Here is a 27,151-nt window from a genome sequence, read left to right on the forward strand (position 1 = left end):
TGTGTGTGTGTGTGTGTGTGTGTGTGTGTAGTGTGTGTAGTGTGTGTGTGTGTGTGTGAGTGAGTGTTACGGGGCAAGTTTGACATAGGATGAAGGTATATAGCCCTCTTCTCCACTGGCTCTAAGGACTCTCATCCATCCATCTCCCTTATCCTCCTCCATTACACTCAGCAGCTCTCCCTCTGTAATGGAAATGGTGCCCTCACTGTTGCCTGCACACCAACACAGACACAAAAGTAAGACACATATAAAAAGGCTAAAATAAGAAATAATTATGAACAAGTGGAGTGTGAATGTATCAACATACCTTCAAAGGTGTACAGAGCCGTGCACTGGCCAACAGGAGTTTCTATGTCGTCAAACTCGTCTTCAAACTCTGTGTAGATGTTCTGAGACTGGTCGGCTGCTACAACACTGGAGATATGAATAAAATACCAACATCAAGATATGTCATTTACTCAGTGTATTCTGCGATACACACTCACATTTAAAGAAATGCTTCGACAGGTTTACTTGTTTTCGTGCCAAGAGAATTCAATGAGAAGTCTGGCACCACTCTGATGTCTGTACAAAAATAAAGCTAATTCCAGCAGCTGGTTAGCGTAAAATAAAGACCACTTACCAAAGCCTAAACCTCACTTATCAAAAACTAATTTGATCCATACATAAACTGAAGTGTAAAAACGACAGGATGTTTTACAAGGGGCTTATCGTTGATGTATGGAGGACTGGACATAGCATTCAAGGCGGGCCCCATTAATTCCTTAGACAGTTGCTCAGTGGCACATGAAGCCAAAAAGTTAAACTTCCCAGTTATAAAATCATCCAGATGTTCTGCATCTTGGGGCCCACAGAGCAGGCGCACTGGAGGCTTTCACTGGCTGGGCAGCTAACTTCCAGTTTAGCCCCACGCTATGTTGGATGGGGATAAAATGATTTAATCGTGCAGCTCTTCTTGACCTTTGAAATGTTATTGAACCAGATGGATCAAACTCTGATTGTGAAACAACTCATTTTGGGGGGTTTGATGCTTCACAAATTGTATCCATTGATTTACAGATGTTACAGGGGCCTCGGGTTTATGTTATGTGCAATTTCTTCACCAGTGCAGTGTCGGGATTTAATCCATTCGGTCCAATAACATTTCAAAAGTCTCAAAGAGCCACACGATTAAATTGACGACAGCGGAGCGCTGAAGTTGTAAAGAAGCTGAACGTTTTTGGCTCATGAGCCACTGAAAAATTTAGATAGGTCACCCTCGTCTTGCAGGTTGTAGCGGTCTGTAGAGAATCTTCCTGCTTCTTTGTTCTAAGCTAACAGGGTGCTGACAGTAGCTTCATATTTACTGGACAAACATGAGAGTGATGTCAATCTCTCCATCTCTTTTTTTTCCAACTCTCTATGAGAAACGGAATAAGCGTATTTCCCAAAATGTCAAAACAGAGGTCTTACCCATGTTGAGTATTATTGTTGATGGCGTTGGAAGATTCTTCTCCTCCCACCGCTTCTGACAGCCACGTCTATAATGAACCAGCAATGGATGTTAAGACTTGCACAAATGCACAAACGCTGTAATCTGAACTGCCATACACACAATATTAGCATGTGTGTGTGTGTGTGTGTGTGTGTGTGTGTGTGTGTGATAACCTCATATTTGGCGAGCTCCCCCCTCAGGCGACCAATGTTCTGGGCGGTTTCTGTGATCTGAGGCTCCAGACTGTTGGGGTCACCCATCTGCGGATTCTGCTCGTACACACCCTTCATCTTCTCCAGTGCGTCACTGAGGTCAGACAAAGGGAGAAAAATGCTATTGTTTTGGAAACGTGAACACTCATTGAGGAAGCTTCTCTCCTGTGCAGCAGCGCTGATAAGGAAAGAAGGGACGGGCAGAAGTTCTTTAGAAGTTGGGAGACGTGCTGAAGGGACATGATGTACTGCTGTGTATGACAGTAGTGAGGTCAGGTGCTGATGATGGGTGAAAAAGCCTTGCTCACTGTTACAAATCATCCTGAATGTGCTGGATGGGGTTGAGGTCAGGGCTCTGTGTGGACCAGTCAAGTACGTCCACATCAAACTAGGAAAATTGTTTCTTAACAGACCTGTCTTTGTGTCCAGGGGTATTGTCACAACGAAACAGGAAAGGGACTTCCCCATATTAGGAGCACACTAGTGTCCAAAATGTCAGAGCATTTAAATGTATACTAAATCCAAACCATAAACAACAGCCCCAGACCGTAAGAACAGCTGTGACTATTTTATAATTTAAAATTGTATATTCATCTGTACCTGCAACACACAAAAAATGTATGAAGGATATCACAATAAAACTAAAAAATCTAATTTCCATTGTGGAAACGAGCCAATTTAAAGTACTGAAAACCAACTTTCTTACTCTGCCTCTTACTATAAACGATGGAGTCCTATATTAACACACAATTTTCTACCAAAGTTGAAACTGCTTTGGTTGTTTCACATGAGAGACGTCTGTATCTGTGTTTTTATCTGCTCTCTTTGATTACAGAGTTTATTACATGCCTGGGGTTGTTTGCTTATACTACCTGACAGCTGTCAATCAAATCTGATTAAAGCACACGCACACAGTCCCGATGAAGCAGATTAGCTCAATGTTAAACTCTTGATAAGAAAATAATTAAGATATTTTCCCCCTACATTTTATCCACGACCAATTAAGCAACAATCAAAGTTGTCCCATGTTATAGAGAGATACTTGTGGTGCCAAAAGGATGGAGGTTTTTTCTTGACACCTCCACCTGCACCTGATAATGGTTTTAAAGTAAATCTGAAAGCTTGCTATTGGATGATTTTGTCACCTTTGGTCCTGTGCCTTCTGCAGCTCTTTGGTGATGTCGTCAATCTTTCCCTGCAGTCTCTTCTTCCTCTGCTCCGGAGGAAGGTGAGAGAAATCTTCTGCAGGAGGCAGCTGCACACACACACACACACACACACACACACACACACACACACAAACAGTATCATTAGCATCACGTATACGTCAGGCTTATCAATGATCACCACCAGATGTCACTCCTCCATGTTTCTATCTCTTCCTTTCCCCACTGATAATGAGACGTCTACACACAGAAGGAAACCTAACAAGAGGGAGCCACATAATTATTATGTGTCAAGGAAATAAACCCTGTCCAAGGTATGAAAGGAGTGATGGGAAAACAAAGGAAACACACATGGTTATAGATAGAAAGAGTGAGGACAAGGACTGTGTAGAGTCTTATCACATCCCATAATTATATTATTGAATTTCACCTGTTGGACTGATGCAACATGTTAGACTCTTTCCCCTGTGATGCCATGCAGATATACATTTAGGTAAGTGCCAGAATTACATTTGATTTATAAAATATCACTTGAATCTAAAAACTGTATCAAAGAAAAACTACAATAAATGAAAATGAGGTTTAAGATGCTTTTTAAAAAATGATTTAGATTATCTGAGATTTTGAAATGGAGTTCCTTAGCTGAGGAGTAAAAAAGGCAAAAGCAAAAATCAGCTGTAGTTTTACGATCTCTGACCTTTGAACTGCCCAAATATCTTGGTTATGTTAAAAACCTTGCTGCAGACTTCTGGAAAGGTTTGAGCTAATGCAGACTGACTAAGGGAGGTAAACAAGGTGTGATGTTGTAACAGCATGGGTGATTTTCTCAAAATCTTGAGTTCAAAGAAGGGGCCTTGTTCAATTTCTTGAAGTTAAATAACGACTTGAGATTACAGATTTAAGATGTCACCACCAAAATGATAAATTGGCAACAAATCTAGACTATTTCTTTGAGAAAACGAGTTAAAAACTGTTCACAGCATATTTGTTTGCATTAATCAAAGAAAGTAGCAGCGACACTATTACTGAAAAGAAATGTTGCTGTTGAATTTTTTTTAAAAAACAAATGTCCACTCACATTGTTCTCCAGTGCAGATCTAAAAGCCAAAATTATGTGCATGGCTACATACAAGTGGAAGAAAGTAAGAAATATGTATTTTTTGTAATTTGGGTGAACTGACCCTTTAATTCTTTGCTACAAAAATAATATTAAGTGCTGCACAGTTATTTTCTAGATTGGACGGTAATGGCTATGTTAGTGCTATCAAATGTTAGACATTGTGTGCATTTCTAAAATCAGAGTCTTGCTTTTAAAAGTACATTTGGCATCACAGAATAAAGACTTAATTGTCTGATATTTAGTTTAGAGGGAAAGTTAATATTGTCTCCTGAATAGAAACGTAGGGGCCCTGTGCCATTAGAGAGATGTTTTTCATTTTGTAAATTAAAGAGTAACTGCACCCAGGAAAATAGAGCTGCTTGCACCGCCAGCTAATGGTGACAACGTTCACTTTCAACATGCTCTGCAGCGTCACAGCTGCTTCTACTACAGCAGACAACACCTGGCCACACCCAGCTGTGATTACAGGTGAGGTCAAGTAAAACCCGGTCACACCTATGTTTAGAAACAGCTAAATGTCACAGTATAATCGGCTTATTTCAGTTGAATTGGTGCGATCAGTGCAACGGAATAAGTGTGCGGAAGTTATGTCTTTTGAATAAAATCAGTGAATTAATTTTGACCGAAAACCTGAATCTTGTTTGTGTCTCTCATGTTTTACCGTATCATTGGAGTCACACACATGTTTAGTTAGTAAACAGTAGAAAACAGCATGGAGGCCACTGAAAATGTTACAGCGTTGCCCTCTGTTTTAAATCTCTTATTTATTCTGTCTCTCTTTCAAACTCAGTGTTAACTAAATTTTGATTCGTATTTCCATCACTGTCGATCGAAGCCAATTGGAGTCGGAGCCGACAAAAACCTGTGATGACTGCAGAGTAATCTGGTCATGGGAGTGTACCCCGACTGTAACCTTTCCCGCTAAATACAAAAGCTGATAATAGTGGGTTAGTGGGGTTTTTTTGTGCAGTGGGAAAGCAGCAGCTTGAGTAACCTCTAACACTTTCTCACAGATGTGTGGATGGATTTCAGTGTGTAAATTTCTGGTGTGACCGGGCCTTTATACCTTTTTACCCGCAGAGATCAGTGCAGCTTGATCCAGTGTGGAGTTACTCCTTAAAAAGTATTTCCCCTTGAAAACAATCCAGCACCAGAACAGTTGTTTAAGCACCTTTAAGTCTACCCTCTATATAACGTTAATAAGTGTTACCATTTGCTTTTCAGCATGCGAAATCTGGACAGAGAGAGGACACTCAGCATGAGTTAAGTGTACAACAGGCACACCACATGGGAAACATACTTTAACAATAACAAGCATGACATGTCGAGGTACAACAGCTTATTCTGATGAATGGTATCCATGAGACAAATACATGAGGGGGGAGACGTTCACAGACAGCGAGGGGAAGGACCTGAGCAGATGTCGTCACTCACCGAGTGTTGTTTGTGTAATATCTTTAAAGTGGAAATCCTGGGTTTGATAGAGCGATTAAACTCTCTCAGGCAGAGAGAGAGGGGGGAGTGCTGCAGCTTGGAGAGGGGGAGGGAGAGGGGGTGGCTGCCTGGTGGGAAAGGGGACGGGGGAGAGAAAGACGGAGGAACAAACTGAGGAATGTGGGGAAGACAAGGGAGCAGAGGAAGAGGAGGAAAGGAGGGAGAAAATGACACTGGTAAAGAGAGGAAAAGGAAAGAGGAAGAAAGGGAAGAGAGTCAAACAGATGCAGAGATTTTTCTAACAGAGTGGACAAATAGTTAAAGAGAGAGCATGTGGTGTTTTGGGGCAAGTCTGTGCGGCAGACTGGAATTAGAATTGGCCCCTGAGGGCAACGCAGTGGTGGAGTAAGACATGAGTGGAATGTGTGTCGAGTTTTGTGTGCGTTTGTGTTAATGCACTGTTGTGAGACCATGTGAGCGTCACTTTACACTTCTACTGTGGTCAACAGAAAGGTGATGAGAAGAGATTTGACTGCTGATTTTTCTTTGAAGCTGTATTGAACTGTATAGTTACAGTCAGTGTCTGGTCATAGTCAGGGGGCGTGGTGTGGGTGGAGCTGGTGAGGGGACAACAGTCCTTTCCCCAAGATTTCATTGGTCGCTTAGTTGCAGAAAAAAAATTAAAATAAAACAAACAAATGTGTAACTTTTTCAGGCACTGCACCTTGTCAAAATAAATCAAAACCTATATGACTGGACCATGTGGGAATTTAATTTGAAAGGACAGACACAGGAAGAGGCCACGCTCAGCAGTGAGACAGGAGTCACTTTACAAACCAATCACAGCCGACAGATATCTTTCCCTTCTTCTGTAAATATTCAGCTTGATAAACACAGAAAAGTTGATCATGTTAGTGCAGGGCTACCCAGAGCTTTACATCTCCTTTGACGATAGGCCTACACACTCATAAACAGCGCCTGGAAGACGATCAGCCCTGCACTCAGGATTTCAGGTAAATAGGCTATACAGTGCTTGTTAAGGTTGCTTGGCAACCTCTGATGCAACCTGCCACAGCGCTCTTGAAAGCTGGCACAAAAAAGGCACCCAGCATCCGACCTCACATTTTCCAGGCGGTTAAAGATGTGGCATGTGTACGGCCCCTAATTTACAGGACTGGTACCTGCGGTTATCACACAAGCTAGTTAATAACATGTCAGGCAGGAAATCCAAAGCGTGGGATCATTTTGAGAAGGTGAAGGACGAACCCAAGGCGAAATGTAAACTCTGCAGGCAAACATTTGCCTATCATTTGTTGACTACAAACATGATGTATGATCTGAAACATGTCAGCAGCTACATGCCCATTAGCCACTTAGCACAATCATTACTGCTTTGCCGACAGTGTCATTAACAGGCGGCTCGCTCAGTGTGGCGTGCACTTGTAGATAAAATATAGGCCTATATTAATGAAGGTTCATTAGTACAGTTTTGTATTTCTCTGTAATGTAGCACAGTGTTAACAATGTTACTGATACTATTCTTTCTCACACCTTGAACTCAAACTGTGTGTTGCCCACCCAAAATATATCATTTAATAATTACATTAATATCATAAACATGCAGGTGACTAGTCGTCTAATGGCTCTAAATGACAGCTATTGATTGACAAGAAAAAATCTTAGCTGGGAGCAGCCCTACTGTGAAAAATGGGAAAGCGTGGTTTTTAATCTCACATAATAGACACTATTACCAGCGTTGAATCTCCCTTAAGGCGACATAGATGGCCACCTCAAAAAAAATCAAAAGCAAAGGAAAAATGATCTTAAGACCGAATCCCAGCAGTTGTTCTGTAGTAGGGGCATCACCTCTGCTGCTGGCAATTCAGTTTATCTTTAATGTCTTCATAAGAGCGTGATCATCAGTCAGAAGATGCAAGAGCAGTGATGGGTATGGTAGAGTGGAGTGTATGTATAGAGCATCAGAGTAAGAGAAAATTAAAAGGCAGAAGCCATCCAGGGCACAGTACAAAAAAGAAAGAAGGAAAAGGTTAATATTCTTCTGTTTGATATTTATTGGTATTTTTCGTTAGCTACATTTTTTGGTTGTGTTGATTTGTAAATCTTTTGTTCTTGTTTGTAGTAAATACAATAAATAGAAAAAACTATTTTCTTCTGGGTGGAGTGGGGGCATAATATGATGTATGATCTAAGAGGCTGGCACGTTTTAGTGAATTCTATGCATGTTTCGAGACAGTACAGCAGCACCAACGCTTCTCAACGCCATTAGCCTATGTTTTGACGATGTGCTATAAAATTATCAAACTGAGATTTGCATCCTCAAAAATTACAGGTCATTGGAGGCTCACAACTTTTTTTTACCTGTGGCTGAACAATCTAAAACCTTGAGACAGTTAGCTGAAACATGACACCTTTTCTTTTTGAGAAATGTTGATGTAACTATTATTTAAATTGAAAACACGTCTGTTATGAAACATTCTCGGAACCCATCGGCTGTATTCGGAGTCTGACTTCTGGCAGATGGCGATACAGCCTCTGGGAGCAGACCCCCGATTTTTTGGCATTCCGGTTTGATTTGGGAGGAGGAGGCGAATTTCCGCTTCCGACTTCCGTTTATATTTAAGTAAATACGCTGAACCATTGCGATGGATTCAGAGTTTTCAGTGATGCCAGTTATGTTCCGCCTCGTTAGTTCACCGCACGGACCATTTAACCTGCCAACAACTGCAGCCGGCTCAAACGTGATTGGTCAATAAACAGCCTACAACCAGAAACCAGGGCTTTTCCGCTCTTCTTCCGGAGGCACGATCTCCGGGGTTTGCCTACAGACTCTACATTCACTGAATGTAGAGTCTGTATATAGAGACTAGTTATGAAAGGACAGGTCTGGTGATATTTATATTTGTTATGTCAACATCCCAGTAAAAGACCAATGCCAACACTGAATGATCTAACTCTTATTCCTCTGTGCCATTGAGCTCCATTGTTTTACAAGAACTTTTAAAAACCCATCAGTGAGCCACCCTGTTGCAGTGGGAGACACACTTCTTTCTTGTAAAGAACATGGGCACTGTAGTTTATTTTTAATCAATTTCACATAAACTTTCCTGAATGGGAAATGTAAAAAAAAACAAAAAACAAAACAAGAAAAAAAAAAACACTTGAATGTGTATTAATCCACAGCTGAATATAGTCCCCAGCAGGTGCACTACTTACTCCAGTTTGTGTAAAATTTGCTAAAAACCACAGTGCCCAGCTGTTTTGGAAACTTACTGAGCCTTTTTAGGAAATGAAACTATATATCTGTGAACTGTTTTTAAAGATAAACTGTATGAAAATATAGAAAGATGAACTAACGCTTTGTTGGTTTTGGTCTTTTCATGGGATTTATTGACAGTAACAAAAACAAGCAAAAAGGCCAGCCTTACCTTTTAAGAAACACAATACAGACAGATTAAATAATTAACCCTATTCACTGTCTTTACAGAACTAAGTTATATGGATGAGACATGACAGGATATTTTTAGCCCAATAACAACTTGTTAGCCCGGATTAGTTGAGTCACATTTGAAGAACAGGACTGGGAGGATTTTCAGGTTGTTAAGTGCAGAAGCAGGTGAAGCAGAGAGGGAAGAGGCAGTAAATATTTTGTCCTCCAGATGCTGTACATTTTTATGCAAACTCAAAGAGAATTTAATGTGAACAGAGTGGAGATTCACCTTGTGCTTCTTGCTGAAAGGCCAGAGCTTGGCACGCACTTTTGGGGGGTTGAGGCTGGAGTCAGAGGTTGCTGGTTTGATTCCTTGGCTGTAGTCTTCAAACTCCACATCTGTAGGTCGCTCAAAACCAGACTTGTGCTGCTCTATGAACAGTATCGAGTCCTGCAGGGTGACAAACAAAAAAATCATCTCACTGGATTTTTGAGGTAACTGTATTGTTCGGTATTTGTTTTTTAACATAAACACATTATCACTAAAAAATCAGAACCAAGATGTACAGAGCAGGAAATTCTACAGCTAAAAAACAAACTTGATTTACATATATGGAAAAGAGAAAAAAAATCACAACCCCTGCTTTAAAATATTACTGCAGGGATAAAGCAACACCTGTTAGACACAGTGTCAACATGAGGGTTTGACTAAAGTAGTTTTTTTTACAGGAGTGTTGCATTGGATTGCAACCTGTGTAAACTGAAAAACAAACTCCTTGCAGGGTTTTCTATTATTTTGGTAATTAACGTGCTCTATGACACTGTAAAGCAAGACTGACTGATCAAGACTACTGTAGGCTTTTACTGCCAATGTTTGTGTCTCCATTAAGACAGTCACTGACAAAACAGGCTCTGTACAACATGAAAAACATGCATTATAGTACAATGTCCACAATAACAGAGGCACAATGCAGAAATGCAAGTTCTACAAATCAAACTAGAGGTGGAACAGTTTTACAGTTTGTCTTTAAAAATTCAGGAAATTTGACCTTAGAGGGAGCCTGTGGAGTTTTAACATGCCAAGAAGTGCAGCAATTTGCAAGAACAGACAGCCAAAAGAAGGTTACAAACTCATGGACATAGATGTAAACAATGCAGGAGAGGTGGGACCAAGTCATTGTTTTGCAAGTCACAAATAAGTCTCGAGTCTTTACACTCACGTCCCGTCAAGACAGGCAAGTCGTAACTCGTATACAAGTCATAATGTGCTCTTCACCGAATGTAACACTATTTTAACAGCAGAGTAATAATATACTGAATTGACGGGGTGGCTGTGGCTCAAAGGTAGAGCGAGTCGTCCAATAACTTGAAGATCAGTGGTTCGATCCCCAGCTCCTCCAGTCTGCATGTCGAGGTATCGTTAATACTGAACCCCAATTTGCTCCTGATGACCGTTCCATCGGTGTGTGAGTGTGTTAAAAACTGAGTAACAGGTGGCACCCTGTATGGTAACCTCGATCACCAGTATGAATGTGTGTGTGAATGGGTGAAAGTGACTCGTAGTGTAAAAAGAGACGCGCTATACAAGCGCAGGTCCATTTACCATTTTACAAAAATCATGAATGCTTTTTAAAATTCATGTTTATTTGTTAAAACAAGTTTGTTAATAAGTTATTAAGCGGTTAAGCTAACTTTAGCTGAGCATTAGCTTGTTAACAGTGTCAATATTAGCCTTGATTTGCTGATCTTTGTTCAACTCCAAATGTCGTATGAAGTTGGCAGTTGTTGCGTCTCGGCTTATAATTTTCAACCTGCACATTTTGCATACTACAACTATTTTTTTTTTTTTTTTGTCCACTGCATAGTTTTTGCACAGGAACAACATTATCTGGTTCCATTTGACTTGCTGAAAATGAATTGCATTAATGTTTCAGGAAATGAAGAGAAATGATTCATGGCAAAGTCTCAAGTCCAGGTTAAATCACTGGTCACTGGTCCAAGTCAAGTTGCAAGTCTTTTTTCATTTCGTCAAGTTGAGTCTAAAGTCGTTTAATCTGTGACTCAAGCTCACAGCTCTGCAATGCAGGATTCAAAATACGCCTACTTACAAAAATCATATTTGAAAGTGTAATGCGAGTGTGTATGATTAAGGAAATGTATTCAACACATTTGTTAGGCCTCATGGACATGCACAATGCATCTCAGTGACGCTGTATGTAAACATAATGTTGTTTGTTTACAAGAAAACTCCACTGGGCATCTTTAAATTGCAAAAGGTACCACTCTAACATGTGTATGGTAAAGATGAAACTACAACCAGCAGGTAATTAGCTTAGCTCATCATAACAACTAGAAATAGGGGGTAACAGCTAGCCTGGTTCCTTCTCCAAAGATAACAAAATCTGAGGTTATCTACGAGACTTTTTCTTGGCCAAGTGCAATGACTTCCTGGAGTCTCCTTTGACTGACGTCAAGCCTTCAGGAAGTGGATTGTGGGAGGTAAGTTTTCCTTGTTTGTATCATCCAGGGGAAAGTGATAGCTCAGTTTGACCTGTATACCTGTAGTCTCTAAAACATCTAACATTCACCTGTTTCTCATTGATTTTCACCCCTGCTGAAGAGATTCCCTCTAAACATTTGGAGATGATGGGCAGCACCTTCTTCTCGATGTCTGAAAACTGACAGTAGCCTTCGGCCAGTCGCCGAATCCTCCGCTCATCCATGTCCTGCATTTTCTGCTCAACACACAAACACACAACCTTTAATTTCCTGTTACATTCGCACTGTCTGTGTTGAATTTGTACATATAAATGTGTAAGAAAACACTGGTGAAGGATTACATTTTGAAAGGGTATGAGTGGTTTCACCACTTTAACAGACGTGTGAGCTTTGCCCAGTTGTACTTCATTGTGTGTGTATGTGTTTCCGTGTGCCTTTGTCTCACATTGAAGATCTGCGGTATCTCTGTGTAGTAGAAGAAGTTCTGTTCCTTGTTGTATTTCTGGAGCTGTGCAGCATAGTCACTCCTGCACTCCTCTGCTGTGTGTGTACGGGAAAGGGCATGATGCTTGGCCTTCAGAGCGAAAGATAGGTGGAGTGACAGGAGAGAAAGGGAGGGGAACATGAAAGGATGCAGGAAGAGGGAGATATGATGATGCAAAACAAAATGCAAAGTGGGAGAAATGCGGGAACAGATGCAGGGAGGAAGTGGAGGGAGGAGACAGAAGGAGGTAAAAGAGGACACAGAGGGAGACAGACAAGGGACGTTCAAGGATTTCTTTTATTGACTGAAAATATCACAAAAACCAGAGGTTCCTCTTCAATGTGTGTGTGTGTGTGTGTGTGTGTGTGTGTGTGTGTGTTTACTTTCTCGACATCGAGCTTGGTGGCATTGAGGTCGTTCTCTGTTTTTTCTGCTTGTTGTGTGGCTTTTTCAGCCTCCGCCCACTCCTTGGCAAAGCGCTTCTTAGTCTGCAGACACACACACACACACACACACACACACACACACACACACACACACACACACACACACACACACACACACTTTAATACACTTAAATGAACAGAGCTTCAGTATTAACAATGCAAGAGTCAGAGAATTCAGCCTCACTCCAGTTACTAAAAATGCAAGTACACTGTCCACTACATAAAGTACATTATGTCACCATATGTTAAAGGGTCAGTTAACACATAATAGAAACAACAGATGTATTTAATCATTTGCCTCTGGTGGCATCTGCATGTAGCAGTGCAGACAGACTTTGTTTTATTTGACCTGGCTTTGAGACATTTCTCTCACGGATTCTTTCCTGCAGCCCCAAAGTTGTTCCAATTCACAGCTCATAACTGATCTATAAATCATTATTAAATGATTAATTAACTAAACTTAAGTCATCAATTAAAAGTGCAGTGAGTAAGATTTAGGGGAATTTATTTGCAAAAATGGAATGTAATATAATGAGTATGTTTTCATGAATTTATAACCACCTGAAAATAAGAATAGTTTTTTTCGTTACCTTAGAATGAGCCGTTTATATCTACATAGGGAGCGGGTCCTTGCTTACAGAGATCGCCATGTTGCTCCGCCATGTTTCTACAGTATTGTTAGAAACTTAATTCTTAATATATGTTGAAATGCATGTTTGCCTTTAACAAATTGCACATTTTTGCATGTTCAGCAGAGCTGCTCCACACAGACGACTAGACTTTAAACTAGTTTAATAAATATTTGGAATTAATTTATTAGCATGTGAGAAGTGAAGTGTAAGAACTATTGGGAAATTTTCGAAAAATGACACACATGTACAATAAAACTTTAAAACACAAAAACTATTTGCATGATGAGATACTACAAGAGGTAGGTGAGATTTTTTTTGTCCTAATTTAGATATGTTGTAAACAAACAAACAAACAAACAAACAAACATGTGACTCACACTTTCTAGTTGTTTAAAGCTGCTCTCTAAATTCTGCTGGGCTTTCTTGGCATCAGACAGGTGCTGCAGAAGAAAGAAGTTTCAGTTTATGTGTTGCAGTTTAAGATGATCACACAGTGCAGCACATCAATCTGCAATCTGCCAAACTTCCCTCTTCCCTCCCCTGTGTGATCCTCCCCGCTCTCTCACTGTTTTGCGTTCCTGTTTGAGATCCTGAAGGTACTTGGTGAGTTCCACACAGATGCCGGTCATCATGTTTTCAGCGATGAGCTCCCGCTGGCCGGCGTAATCGTTCAGCTCATTCAGGATCTCCTGGAATGATGCGTGGTTGCTGAATCTGCAGCACGGAGGGAGAGACAATTTGGAAAATCATCACAGCTGGAGAGACACACGCTTAATTGACCATCGCTAAACCCCTCCCCCAAACAGGACCTGTCCAACCATGGCTTAGCAACTGTAGGCTAACTCAGCACAAATGGTCTGTAAAGCTTTGGATTTCACCCCTTTCCAGAGCAATGTGCATGATGCTGGTAACACATGAGCACAACTGAAAGGACCAAATAACTCTGTGTTTGTGTCTGTAAGTTGCAAACCCTGGCATGTGTCTGGCTTACTAGATTACTAACTACAGCAGAAAACAGTATTATTTTCAAGATATCTACATTCTTTAGTTTCTCTAGTAAAATATCTTGTCAGGACGGGAACATCCACCCTGTGGGAGCGAAGATGCTTCTTCCAAGATTAGAGTTTAGTGTAAATGTGGTAGCACCGTCCCGCTCTTTTTTTGGACTGAGGAAGTTTAAAACCCAGAAACTCCGACCAAACTTGTCTTAAATTATCACTGTTTATTTCACATCCTCAAATTATTTTCTCTTTTACCAGTAAAACCTACGCTTTGAAAATAAGCATCAGTAATAAGCATCCAAACCATCCAAGGGTTACATCACAATTAATAATTAAAGTTTTTACTTACAATACTGCGCTGTAATACTACACAATATACAAACAATGGTGCGGCATGTTTTCTCTGTGGATCATCATCTGGTTAGGATACGGATTTCTTTTAACTGTAGTTCTAGTCTTTTGAACAATGTCATGTTGCTATCTACATATCAAAGATCCTCTTACAGGGTTCTCATTTCATAAGGAGTCAGTGCAAAACATTAAAGTCCGGGTAAAGCAGAAATAAATATGTTTAATGAGTTTGTCATGCAACAGAAAAGTGTGTTATTACACACCCAGCCAAATCTAAATGATAAAAAAAGAAGCCAATTCTATAAAATTACATTTTAAAATCATAAAAAGTTGGGCAGTATTCTCTGCTCTGAGACACTGGGGACGTGTCCACTAAATGTGCTGAAGCCACGCCCACTCACAGAAAAGCTGCTGCCTCTTTTAACTGTAGCACTACAATGAATGCTCCATCTAGCAGATTTAGTCGCCGATCACACAGGATATGTTTTGCAGGCCACAAAACCCGAGGCGTGCTGCACTGCCTTTTTTTTTTTTTCTCAAATGAATGCCACTAGTAAAAAACACAACGTCTGCTGCACCACTTTATTGTTGCCAGGCAACCATCCCATCACCTCCTTACATTCCTGTGTCATCAATGTACTGTTTATCTATTTTATTTATTTGAATGTTGAGGCAGAGGGTACCTGCTATAGCTCTGGTTGAGGGTGAGAGGCTGTCAGCAAATAGTTTGTTGGGCACAGGGAAACAGATCTGTGTGCGTCCAAGAGACCCTAAAAAAGAGGGTGGATCATGGGGAGTAACACCAGCTGGTCCAGGAGCTTCACCTCCATGATGGCTGTTTCCAGGCATATTTTAGGATGACTCAGTGGCAGTTTGACAACCTGCTGTCTATCATCAGGCCGTATAACTCTTGGTATCTAGCAACAGCTACAGTACCACCAGTTTCTCCTCCGTTGTTTGCCAGCTGTAAACTTGTTGTTATGACCACCACAGATGGCCTGCCTCTCAAATCATCCAACTGGACGATGGGGAAAAGGCCGTGATGACGGGAGGAGTTTTTCCGCACTGAGTTGACGTTGTTTTAACTCAAGGTGTCCACAGCATTTGGGCAGAAACGCGAGGCGCATAGCAACGCAAAAACTGTGAGCAAAAAGCTTCATTCTCATTTAAATTTGAGCCAACAGAGCCAAGATCAAATTCAGAACCAGAGGAAACTGACCCACCTGACAATCAACTGAGTTTGTCTCAGTCTGCAACAGAATGGTTATTTCTATTTATTTTTTTGAACAACAAAACTCAGTGGTTTTAGTTCTGATATAATGTGGGAGCGGAGCTTATGCTCAGGGTTGCCCCATTGTGCCATCAAGCAGGCTTTTAGTCCCAACCAAAAAATCCTGGACATAGAAATGGTGAAAAACAAACAGTCTGACATGTTTAATGTGCTTGGATGTAAACTCAGATTTTATTTTTCCCCGACTTTAAAGGAGCTGTGAACAATATTCAGAGTGTGTGAGTGTTTCAGAGTCTGATTCAGAGGTGCTGCATATGGTTCCCATCATGAAGGTGGCTGAGCCAGCGGCTAGCAGTGCTAACAGACAGCTAACTATGTTAACCTTGGGGGAGAACCAGAGGCTGGTGGGTCGCTGTGGGTCGGGATGACATTATCAGCAGTAACCACCATGTGAGCACAGTGTAGAGCGGCAGTGATTTCCCAGCCAGTGGGATACAAACATGGGACTCACATGCAGTAATATAAACCGTGTCATATTTTACAGCATAGACATTCATGGGTCCTTTTGTATTTCCTGTTGGGAGTGATTTGCAGTGTATTGTGAGTGACATCAACTGAGAGGAAGTAAACAGGGACATGAAATGGTCTACACACACTCAGCTGGACCGGCTACCACAACAATAAACAGAGAAGCTCAGACAACAACACACACACACACAGGGGGTGTGTGACTTCATTCTCTGCTCAGGACACCATTGTTCCACTATATGTGTACATAGCAAATACGTGTTTGCTGCTATATCAGTGCTCTGAATGTCACATACGGCTCCTTTAAAGAGTCAACTGGGGATGGAGTTTTTCAACAACCCACAGTGAGTTTAAACATTAACATTATGTTACACTACTTTGCTACATTTGTCATTTCAGCCGACAGAATCCGCTGTTGTCAGCTCAAAATGAGAAGCCTGTTGTTGTTTACATTTGTGTGAAATCAAAGACCTATTGTTTCAAAATTTACTGTTGAGTAATAAATCTGCCACCGTTATCACTCCTACTGCATATGTGTGGTGCAAGGGAGCTTTACAGAGTTACTGCAAAAGCAACTAAGGCGGTTTAGTGAACATTCAATTGTAATTTTTAAATATGCAAACTAAGCAGAGGAACATTTTATTGTTGTCTCACTTGCAGTCTTGCTCTTCTTTGCTCCCTCGTTTGGCATATTTCTTTGATAGACTCCTGTTAGACAGTGAAAAAGAAGCAGTGTGAGTATTACACACACATACATAAATGCACAAAGACACAAATATGTTTAGGACAATTTATGTAAATATGAACAAACAAGCTCATGAAAAGCAAAAATCACACCTGAGTTGTTTGGCGTAGCTCTGCTCTATCTCTGTCCGCTCCTTCACAAACTTTATGTAACGCTCCACCAGGTCGAGGCCTGACTGCGTGTGCTTGTCAATGTGATCATACTGGTCCTAAGAGGGGAAAAGCACAGAGCAACACATGTTTCAATACATGTTTAAGAACACAAATGCTGGAGAAACACATAGCTGAGACATTACAGTCTAAAGGATTTGGGGTTGTGACACATTTTCATGATTTGGCTCTGTGCTTCAGCACTTTGGATTTGAGATGAAGTGAAAGTTTCATCAGTGTGGGACTCGCAGTTGTTTTTGTGCATGGTCCAAATTTAAGACAATGTAACAGGATATTGATCCTAAACATACACACAATAGGACAGGGGAGTTTTTTTTTTTAAAAGGTCAAAAAGTGAAACATTCTGGACTGGCCAAGTCAGTGACATGCTCTCGGTCTAAGTCATGTGGTTCATCTACAGACGGCCAGACTGAAAGCAAAAAGAAACAAGAAGTGAAGCTGGCTGCAGTCCAAGCCTGAAATCCATCAATAGGGAACATAACTAGTTTCTGTTTATGTCAGTGAAACTTCAGACAGAAACTTCAGAGCTGAAATGCTTGGTTGATTAATTGATTAGCTACAACTGTTATGATTAATCCTTTAAATAATATTTCAAAAATTGTTCCATGTTTTCTGAAATGTGAGTATCAGTTTCTTTTCTTTCTCTTATGTAAAACTATACAACTGCACTAAATATTTTTGGGTTTTGGACTGATGGGCACCACCCTGGGTTTGCAGGATACTGAGGTGGCCTTTTTTAAAACTATTTTCTAATATTTTATTGACTAAACAATTAACCGAGACAGTAATTTGCAGATTATTTTTAGCTGCAACCTTACTTCAGACAGGCACTATCTGTAAAGTAATTCATTCTCCACATTTTGGTCCCCTAAAACTGGAATACTGTGTGAAAAGAGGCCTCAATTCCTACATTGTTTGTGTAATGTGACTTTTAAACCTTTGTTTTATGGATTTTGTTGCACCCACAGATTGTATAAAGCAATGGACGTAACTACTGTGACATCACATTGGTTTGTGGACTTCTGTTTTAAAGCCTCGAGTTCTGCATTTTTGTTTTTTGGGGCCAGAAGTGACCATATTTGGACAACAGGGTGGAGCAGGGAAGAAGTGATGGGTGGATCTTGAAATTAGCTATATGAGACCAAAACCGTTTTTTTGTACCAGGCTGTCAACATGTTTATTCCTGCCGTAAAGTTCAGCATGGGGGGGGGGTCTATGGGGATTGACTGACTTCTGGAGCCAGCCTCAAGTGGCCATTAGAGGAACTGCAGTTTTTGGCACTTTCATTTTAGCTTCATTTTTCCGCTTGCTGTTTGGCTGCTCTGTCTGTTCTGCTCTGTCATTAAAGATGCATCGATGTCTCTGTTTCCTACACTACAGTGTCTACTAAGTGAGTGACAGAGAATCAGAGGCTGCAGCAAACTGTGGAGATAAAGATGGCTTCTTTAATTAAACAAACTTGTTTTCATTACTGGTTAATCTGCTGATTATGTTCTGTCGATTAAATGTTAAAGAGTTCAAACATAACCATCACTATATCCTAAAGCCCGAGGGGATGTCATTAAATTGCTTCTTTTAGTTGACCAACAGCTCAAAACTCAAAGATGTTCAGTTCACTGTCACATTGGATCCATAGCAAATCCTCACAACTGAGAAACTGGAATTAGCTCATATTTTGCATTTTTACTTGAAAGGTGACATAAGTGATGAATGTGTCCTGCATTATTAATGCACTGTCTGACATCTGCAGACACTGAGAGCAGCCCTGTACTGGAATTCAAGGCTGCAATTAACGTTTATTTTCAAATTCCCGGAGCCAAAGGTGACGTCATGAAATGCCTTTTTTGTCCGACCAACAGTCCAAAACTCAAACATTTGCAGTTAACTATCACAGACAAGCAGAGGCATCCATTCTGGGGGCGATGCTGGGGACATGTCCCTCACAATATTGGGAAACTGTGCATTTACATCATAAATTAATGCACAAAATTCTACAACATGCAGGACATCAAGTGTTTAATGCTCAAATTTTTTGGTCGTGGACTGCCAAATACTCCATTTCATATTTGGCCCCCCAATGTTGAGACACCCTCGCAGACAAATAATAAAACCAGGAAATATTCACATTTCTGGAACAAGAATGACTAAATCTTTTGCAATTTGTAAATGATTAATCTATTATTAATCGATCCAGGCTGTGGATTTGAAATGAAGACTGGAAGTCAAAAAATAACCCCATAACCCTCCATGCACACACACCCACACACACAGTATCCTTCAAACAAATTTTTCAATTTCTACTACGCACAGAAAGCACAAAGGCGTAGTAAAGAATAAAAGCAAACTCTCCTTTCAACATTCCTCTCTCTCTTTACACACATCTGTGCTTTCAAAACACACACATACACACACAAACCTGTCAGACAGGTAACATTAGTCCTCTCTGTCCCCACTGGCTTAAAGCGTCATGACATACAGTAAGGAGCTCATTGAAGGTGAATGTGACAAAGAACACAATGAAAGACTCCACCTTTTGGGTGTTAGTATGTGTGTGTGTGTGTGTGTGTGTGTGTGTGTGTGTGTGTGTGTGTGTGTGTTTGTGTGCGTACAGAGGCTGCAGGGTCTTTTGGAGCCAGAGACATAGATATTAGAGTCCTCAGAGGAGGGGGAAGCTAAATGGAGATCATACAGTAACACAGTTAGCAGTGTCCTGGATACGAGAGAGCTGGGAAGGAGGAAGGAGCAGGATTAAAAAAAACACAGAAGGACGATGGAGAGAAACAGACGTTCTGAGTGATCGAGGTAATCAGATGGATGAGAAACTAACTGCAATGAAGAGATTAAAGAGCTTGTGAAGAGTCGTTGAGATATATATTCCTGCACGCACTTCACCACTTCTGTTGCTACGCCCCATTACTTTATTGTAACACATCTGCGTGTTTGTGCGAGAGGAGGAAATACTGATAGTCAGACAGAGAGGGTTCAGGAATGAGATAATCATTAGCTCAGTGCGAACCTCCGCCCTGTGACTGACGGTCCCAAGGGCCTCTACAAACCCTGCAACCAGTCAGACTAGTCCCACCCCTCACTGTGACGATACTCAGCAGCATGTGTTTCCTGATCCAGGCTGATCTGAGGTCAGATTCAAGCTCACCTCAAGCATAATGTAAGATATTTAACTGGTTGCACCAGTTATCCAATAAGTTTGTGTTAAGTTCTTATTAACTACTGTTTCAAAGTATTGATTTACTAAATCAGGTTGCACCATCAAAACTTTTAATGTCTTGGTAAAGACTTTAGTAATGTGTGAATCAGTTGCTAGGACACATCTGTAGCCCTGCCCTACTGAAAACAATCAACTTTGCAAACAGGAAGCATCAAAACCTCCACCATAACTTCCAAAAAATTACAGTTTTAGCTGCCAGTCCTACTTTGTTTTATTGATGCATGCACAGACAGAGAAATGTGTGTGATTCAGTTAGTTGTATAAAATAAATCTGCTGATCATTTAGCAAAATATACTGTCATACTGTTTTGCTGAGGTATATCATGTTACTTTTGTTAAATGCACTTTACATTCTTCCCAGTTTGAATCATTATCAAACTGCTTTTTATCAAGTGTCAGGTCGGACCATATTATTGCTTTTACTTCCTCTGAGCATGTTACATAATAACAAGCTAACGTTTTGTCAGTTGGTTAACTACGTAACACCTACAGATTTTTAGTAACAACTGATTTGTACTTGAGTATTTCTATTTTCTGTAACTTTAAACTTCTACTCCACCACATCTCAGAGGCTGCTTTTTACTCTACACCACTTATTTGATAACTTTAGTTACTTTGCAGATTCAGCAAAAACATAATCAACAAATAAATTACAATTTATTATTACAGGATAAGATAAGACTATTGAAACTCACAAGACAACCAGCATTATATAAAACAATTAAAATAAGCAAATCCTTTACATGAATGCATCAACAATTATAATCCAGTGATATATCGCACTACTTTATTCTAAAATGAGCCATGCTGCATAACAATTAAAAATATTTTTATGCTTATACTTTTGTACTTTTACTAAAGTAAAATTTTGAATGTAGGGACCAGCTGCACAAAACACCTTAAGTTTTCTCTTTAAGCATGACACGTAAGGCTTCATTTCTTCCTAGCTGAGGGACTTACACAGTTGCACAGAATCCCTTAAAAGGTTTCCTTAGTTAAGGAAAAACATTACTCATTTACTGCGATGAAAGAGATTTCATAGCGGTAAAGGTTTCCATAGAGATTGTTTGTTTGCTTGGACTGATGCTTGTGATGCCTGTTATCATCTCACAAAGTTGGCTCATAGTTAGATATTGAAAAAATGGCGGAAGAAAAGAAAACCATGATGGTCAGAGGACGAAAAGATTATACTTCTGGAGGAATGCAATCATAGAAAGCACAAACTACAAAGTAAATTTGATTTGCTAAGGTCTTTTGTGCAACGGTCTAGGGATTCCTTAAGTATAAGACAAAGACAAGGATAAAACCTTAAATACTTGAGTGAACATTTTAAAGAAACCATAAGGAGAGTGTTTTGTGCAACTGATTTTATTTCAAGGAAACCTTAACTTGGACTTTAAGGAAAATCTTACCTTACGGTGTGTTCTGCACCCGGCCCCTGGATTTTTACTTATAACAGAGCCTTTTTACACCGTCATATTTCTACAAGATCTACTTCTTTCACCACTCTTTTGTCTTGTGTCGACTATACTTCATACTATTTATTTTACTCTTCACACTGCTAATAAATTAGCATGCTAAAGTTAGCTTTGCCAGTTGGTCCATGTACCCAGAAGCTTAACCTGGTAGTTAGTCGGTGTAAATATTTTGTGACAAGTAATCTCGATGCACTAAGTAGTTTGTGTTGCCAATCCATTTTAATTTAGTGATATGTAAATCTACACTGGCTATGTTTAAACGCGGTGAAGTTTGAACTTACAAAGAGCTGATGCAAGTGAGTATTAACTCTGCTTCTTTCCTCTGCCCTGATCTCAGTGTGTGTGTTTTGAGTGACAAATTGATGCTGTGCAGCCAAACAATGTTGAAACCCACCAAAATGGACATCCCAAAGCTTCCAAAGATATCAAATATGTCCGGCAGAATTTGTGGGAAATGTGTCTAAACTGATGCAGTAAAAACCACTGAGTGTTGATGTTATTTCATCTTTCACTCAGTGTAAACATCATACAGCCTTAATGGAGGCTGTGTGGGACAGACAGTGTGGGATGAGATGATTATTTCAACCTTAAAGATCCAAAAGGGAGAAACTGTAAGATATTTAACTGAGGTTAAATGAGGGCGTGTTTGACTTCACTTCTCAGTATCAGATCATCTTATGTATGTATGTGCAACATGCCATCTGTTTAATCAGGTGACAGCTGGTATCTAAAAACAAAATGTGAGTTCTTTTCAGGAACATCTAGTGAGGAGTGAGACCCTGTTTCAGAAGTGGACCAAGGCATTGTTTTGCAAGTGGGTGAACTTGCAAGTGGTTCTCTCCGGGTACTCCAATCAGAAGACATGCAGATAAGGTTAATCGGTGACTCTAAATTGGCCGTAGGTGTGAATGTGAGTGTCAACGGTTGTCTGTCTCTTGTGTCAGCCCTGTGGCAGTCTGGTGACCTGTCCAGGGTTAACCCGCCTGCCCACGGTGCACCCGTCCCCAGCCCCCCCATGACCCCCAAGAGGATAAGCAGTTACGGAAAATGAATGAATAAATGAACTACAACTCAAGTCCTAAACTTTGAGTGTTGAGTCCTTAAGAACTATACATGCGCCCTTCATCAAATGTAATTTCAACAGAATAATACATCTTAAAAAAAAAAAAAATCATGAATAGTACTTTTTAAAATTTAGACTTATTTGTTAAGAAGGGTGCACAAACCTGCACATTTTGCATACTGCAATTTGGTTTTTGTTGACCTCGATGTAGTTTTTGTAAGCACATGAAATAACATTTGGAAAAAAATTTCTCAACGCAACTTGACTGGATGCTGTCTGATTGGTTCAAGCAAAGTGGATCTAGCGAATTAAGTGCCAACTTGCAGGGAGTGGATTTTTTTAACGTTAGTTCATTCAGGAAATTAAGGGAAATGAATTGATTCGTGGCACACTTTTTAAGTCACACTAATGTTTGAGCTTTGGCTGGGGAAATCAAGTATCACGTATTTTCAAGTCAAAAGCCTAAAGCGAGGTCCAAGTAAACTAACGAGTCATTGGTGCTGAAGTCTGAGGCAAGTTGCCAGTGTTGCCATTGTGTCAGCAAATTCGTGACTCGAGTCTGACTCAGGTCCACACCTCTGCCCGGTTTCAGATGGTCGATCTGGTTCGGCTCAGGGATGAATCTATGCACAATTATTTGGGTCCATAAACTGTCAGAAAACTGTTAAAAATGCCGATTACAATTTGCTAAAGCTCAAGGAGATGTCTTCAAATTGACTGGCAACCCTGAACCAAAGATAATCAGTTTATTATTATCAATTAGAGCAAGAAAAGCAGCACATTTGAGCTGAGTCTTGGTCATGTTTGACATTTATGCTTGACAAATGACTGATTATCAAAACAGGCAGCCACATAACTAAAACAAATTTTATAATAAATGATTATGAATCATTTATTCATTGATTATGAATTTGATAACAGATTCATTGTAATTTGCCAGAAATTCACTGGTGATTGTAAACTGGATATTTTCAGGTTTTAAAATGAGCTGAATTAAGTCATCACTTTGGGCTTTAGGAGAATGTTTTTTATGTTTTCACAACAATTAGTTAACTCACAAAGAAAATAATCACAGGTGAAAATACATGTTGCAGACAACTCGATTAAACAACAGTTTGAGCTCTGGCTCTGACACATTTTGTTTCCTTCTACAATAAAGCCTGAATAATCCATTGTTTATCAGATCCCATCAAACAGCAACACAAGGAGCAGCAGCTGAATGATTCTGAACTCTTCAGAGTTAAACAGCCTCACCCAGTCTGGGTTTAACTGTGGCTTTGACTCTGAACACAGCCACAGCACGTTTAAGGAAAATTAGCCATGTTTTCTCTCCACCAGCAGCTAATAAACCAACCGTCGTAAACAGTCAAGATGTTTTGTTTCAGCCAGAACACATTCTGTACGTAATGTGCATTTTCTTTGGGTCATCTTCCACATCAGTCTGTTTGTGATCAGTGTAGAACTGAGGTGATTGGCCTATTAGTGATTAGTCGACCTTCTACAAAATTTACCAGGAGCTATTTTGACAATTGACTGACCATTTATGAGGCAAACATGTCAAACACTCTCTAGTTTCTCAAATATGAGGATTTCCTGCCTTTCTGTGGATAGTAAACAGGATGTCTTTGGGTTTTGGCCTGCTAGTCATGCAAAACAAGAACTCTGAAAACATTATCTTGTCTATTGTTTTTTTATGTACTTATTTTTTACTTATTCAGTGTTTTACAGACCAAACATTTGATTGAAGAACCATTAAACTAATCAAAATGCAGATAACTGTTACTTGCCGCTGGACAATTTATCAGTGTCGTGATGTCAGACTAGATATCATCTGAGATTTTGGATATTTTAGTCTTCTAAGTTTTGTCTTTTCTGGGTTTTAAAGGTATGGCGTGTAGGATTTAGGAGACATATTGGCAGAAATTGAATATATTATAATAAGTATGCTTTCTTTTGCGTGTAATCACCTGAAAATAGGAATCACTGTGTTATCATTACCTTTGAATGAGCCATAAATATCTACATAGGAAGCAGGTCCTCGTCCACAGAGTCGGCCATGTTGTACCGCCATGTTTCTACAGTGGCCCAGAATGGACAAAAGACAAACACTGACTCTAGAAAGGGACACTCAGGTTTTTGCATTTTCACATCCTGTAGTTAACAGCCTCTAGGCAATGAGCAAAACAGTGCTGGAAAAAGACTGATTTTTTTTTAACATGGAACTGCTTTATTCAGTGTTTTTACCAGTTTTAATCACGAGGTCCATTTGTTTAGAAGAGGAACAGACTTCTGCAGATAATGTGGCTCCTGGTTAAGACATCCTGAACATTTGGATCTTAAGTTACCAGAGAAAAAAAGTGAGAAGACATTAGTAGGTGCCGGGCAAGTGGCCCATCGGCAATGAGCCAAACAGTGTCGTAAAAACACTGATTTGGAACAAAAACTCTTTTAATTAGTGTTTTTCCCAGTTTAAATCTGGTCCGTTTGCAGAGGAGGAGACCTCTGAGCATAATTGGGCTCCCGTTAAAAACCTCCAGAACAAAGAAGACTGGAGAAAACCTAACAGCAAGTTCATGGTTTGCACATTGGAGAAGTTTCAGCTGTTTGTTATCTGCAATTCTCACCACTAGATGCCACTAGATCCCACACACTGTTCCTTTAAAGGCTGCATTTTAGTAAAGTGATGTCATTTTCTGAACATACCAGGGTGTTCTTGTTGTTCTATTTGCCTTTACCCATTTAATCATGACGTCCACATTACTGATGGTTATTTTTAAATGATCTCATTGTGCAAATATAGCGTGAAAGCACCAATAGTCAACCCTACAATACCGGTGCAATATCGATATTGATGTATCTGGCCCAAAATATGGTGATACTTGATTAGTAGCAGCCCTATCATAGGCCACTCCAGTTCAGTCGCTTTACTGTGACTCCACAGAGGGTACCTAGGTGATGATGAGGTTGACTGACGTGATGACTGTCACCCAGTAATTCCCAGCTGAGGGAGAGACACTGACTAGATGCAGTGACGAGCCGCACAAATGAGCCCTCAGCACTTCCTGAGAGGAGGTGTCACAAAGCAAAACTCAAGTTGGAGCATGCATGATGGAGTAAGAGACAGAAACAAGGGGGTGGACTACACCTTTAGCCTACAGTGTGCAGATAAGCTTAGCCAGAGAGAGTAATAAACCCTCTTCTTTCCCCTCTGCTTATGATAAGGTATGCAGGGAGCAGGAGTTGCGAAATCTCTCTGGCTACAAGCTTTACAGATAGACTCCTGCTGTTGTCTCAAGATTACTTAACCCAGGCCTGCCATGAAAAAACACAGTGCCGTGTACATATTGTGTCGACGAAAACAACAGCAGGGAAGCCTACTCTTAAACCATGTTGAAGGTATTCTCTGCTTGTGTCAGCTGTCAACTTACCCACAGATCTGTTCCCCAGTCCATGTCTGCAGAAAAGTTGAGTTGTTTAAGGGAAAGCAGGAATCCTTCTTAAAAGAAAGAAACAACCAGGTGGTGGTGGAGGAGGAAAACCCAGATATATACTCCTCTTGTTACAGAGATTCCACAAAACTTTGAGTCTCGAAAGCGGAGATGGCGGAGGAAATGTTTGGAGGAAGTCTACGCCTTCTCCTTGGCACGGACACGGCCGTCCTGTTTCTTCCAGCCTACCAGAGAAAAAAAAAATGTTCAGGCGCTTTTTCCTGAAACAAGTTGGAGTCCCTGAGAGAGGGAGAGACAGATACAGAGAGGAGGGAGGAGGGAGGGAGGAGCGGTGGGAAAACCTACCAGCAGCGTCTCTGTTTGTTTTATCTTAAAGGAGCAGTTATTTTCATCATAAATGCTCCGGAACTTCTAAAACACATCCACACTGTCCGGCTGTGACACGGTTACACTCACTTATGACGTCATATAGCACCTGAGAAAATAAACTCAAATAAATGATTAACTGTACAAAACAACTGCCCTGAATAAATCAAAGCCGTGTAAAACACTGCTGATATATTTCATTACACCATGGTCCTTGATAATACTCGGTTCTGATTGGCTGCAGGTCTATTAAAATGAATGTGCACCTACAAAGTAGTTCCGGTCAAACTGTCTTTTTACCGTCATAAATTAATGCGCTGGCTATGAGTAACCATACACTGCGCATATCTTTATAAAGGAAACTGTAAACTACACTATAAACTATATTTCATAGCTCCTTGGATTTATATGCAGTCTACGTTTACAACAGATGGGACTATCAGACCTTGCCATGTATTTTAACATTTTGACATTTATGGATTAATGCCACTGATTTAGCTTTCATCTAGCGCCACCGGCAGGTCAGAATATTCTCTCATCCAGCTGAATATATATCTGCAATATAAATTGGCATAAAAATTGGTACATATTGCCAACAGGATGACTCCTAACTCTAGTGAGGCTCACT

The 27,151-nt window shown here is 40.3% G+C and overlaps 1 protein-coding gene across 2 annotated transcripts; it reads right to left on the bottom strand.

Annotated features, from left to right (window-relative positions):
• trip10b (thyroid hormone receptor interactor 10b) lies at positions 1-26,651 on the bottom strand. 2 transcript variants are annotated; one of them, XM_049572226.1, is made up of 15 exons: positions 26,503-26,651; positions 26,137-26,381; positions 16,864-16,979; positions 16,681-16,734; positions 13,482-13,629; positions 13,293-13,355; positions 12,221-12,325; positions 11,799-11,927; positions 11,443-11,589; positions 9,144-9,305; positions 2,832-2,941; positions 1,648-1,780; positions 1,453-1,520; positions 308-414; positions 1-212 (listed from the first exon to the last, which is right to left on the bottom strand). In XM_049572226.1, the coding sequence occupies exons 2-15, from the start codon at positions 26,158-26,160 to the stop codon at positions 67-69; spliced, it is 1,512 nt and encodes a 503-aa protein (XP_049428183.1). In that variant the 5' UTR covers positions 26,161-26,381; positions 26,503-26,651; the 3' UTR covers positions 1-66. The 2 variants fall into 2 exon arrangements, with proteins under 2 accessions (XP_049428183.1, XP_049428181.1); XM_049572224.1 differs by lacking the exon at positions 26,503-26,651 and having other exon boundaries at positions 26,137-26,464.
• Between the last annotated feature and the right edge of the window lie 500 nt (positions 26,652-27,151).

The sequence above is a fragment of the Epinephelus fuscoguttatus genome, linkage group LG3 (genome assembly GCF_011397635.1).
Source record: "Epinephelus fuscoguttatus linkage group LG3, E.fuscoguttatus.final_Chr_v1".
Lineage (NCBI taxonomy): Eukaryota > Metazoa > Chordata > Actinopteri > Perciformes > Serranidae > Epinephelus > Epinephelus fuscoguttatus.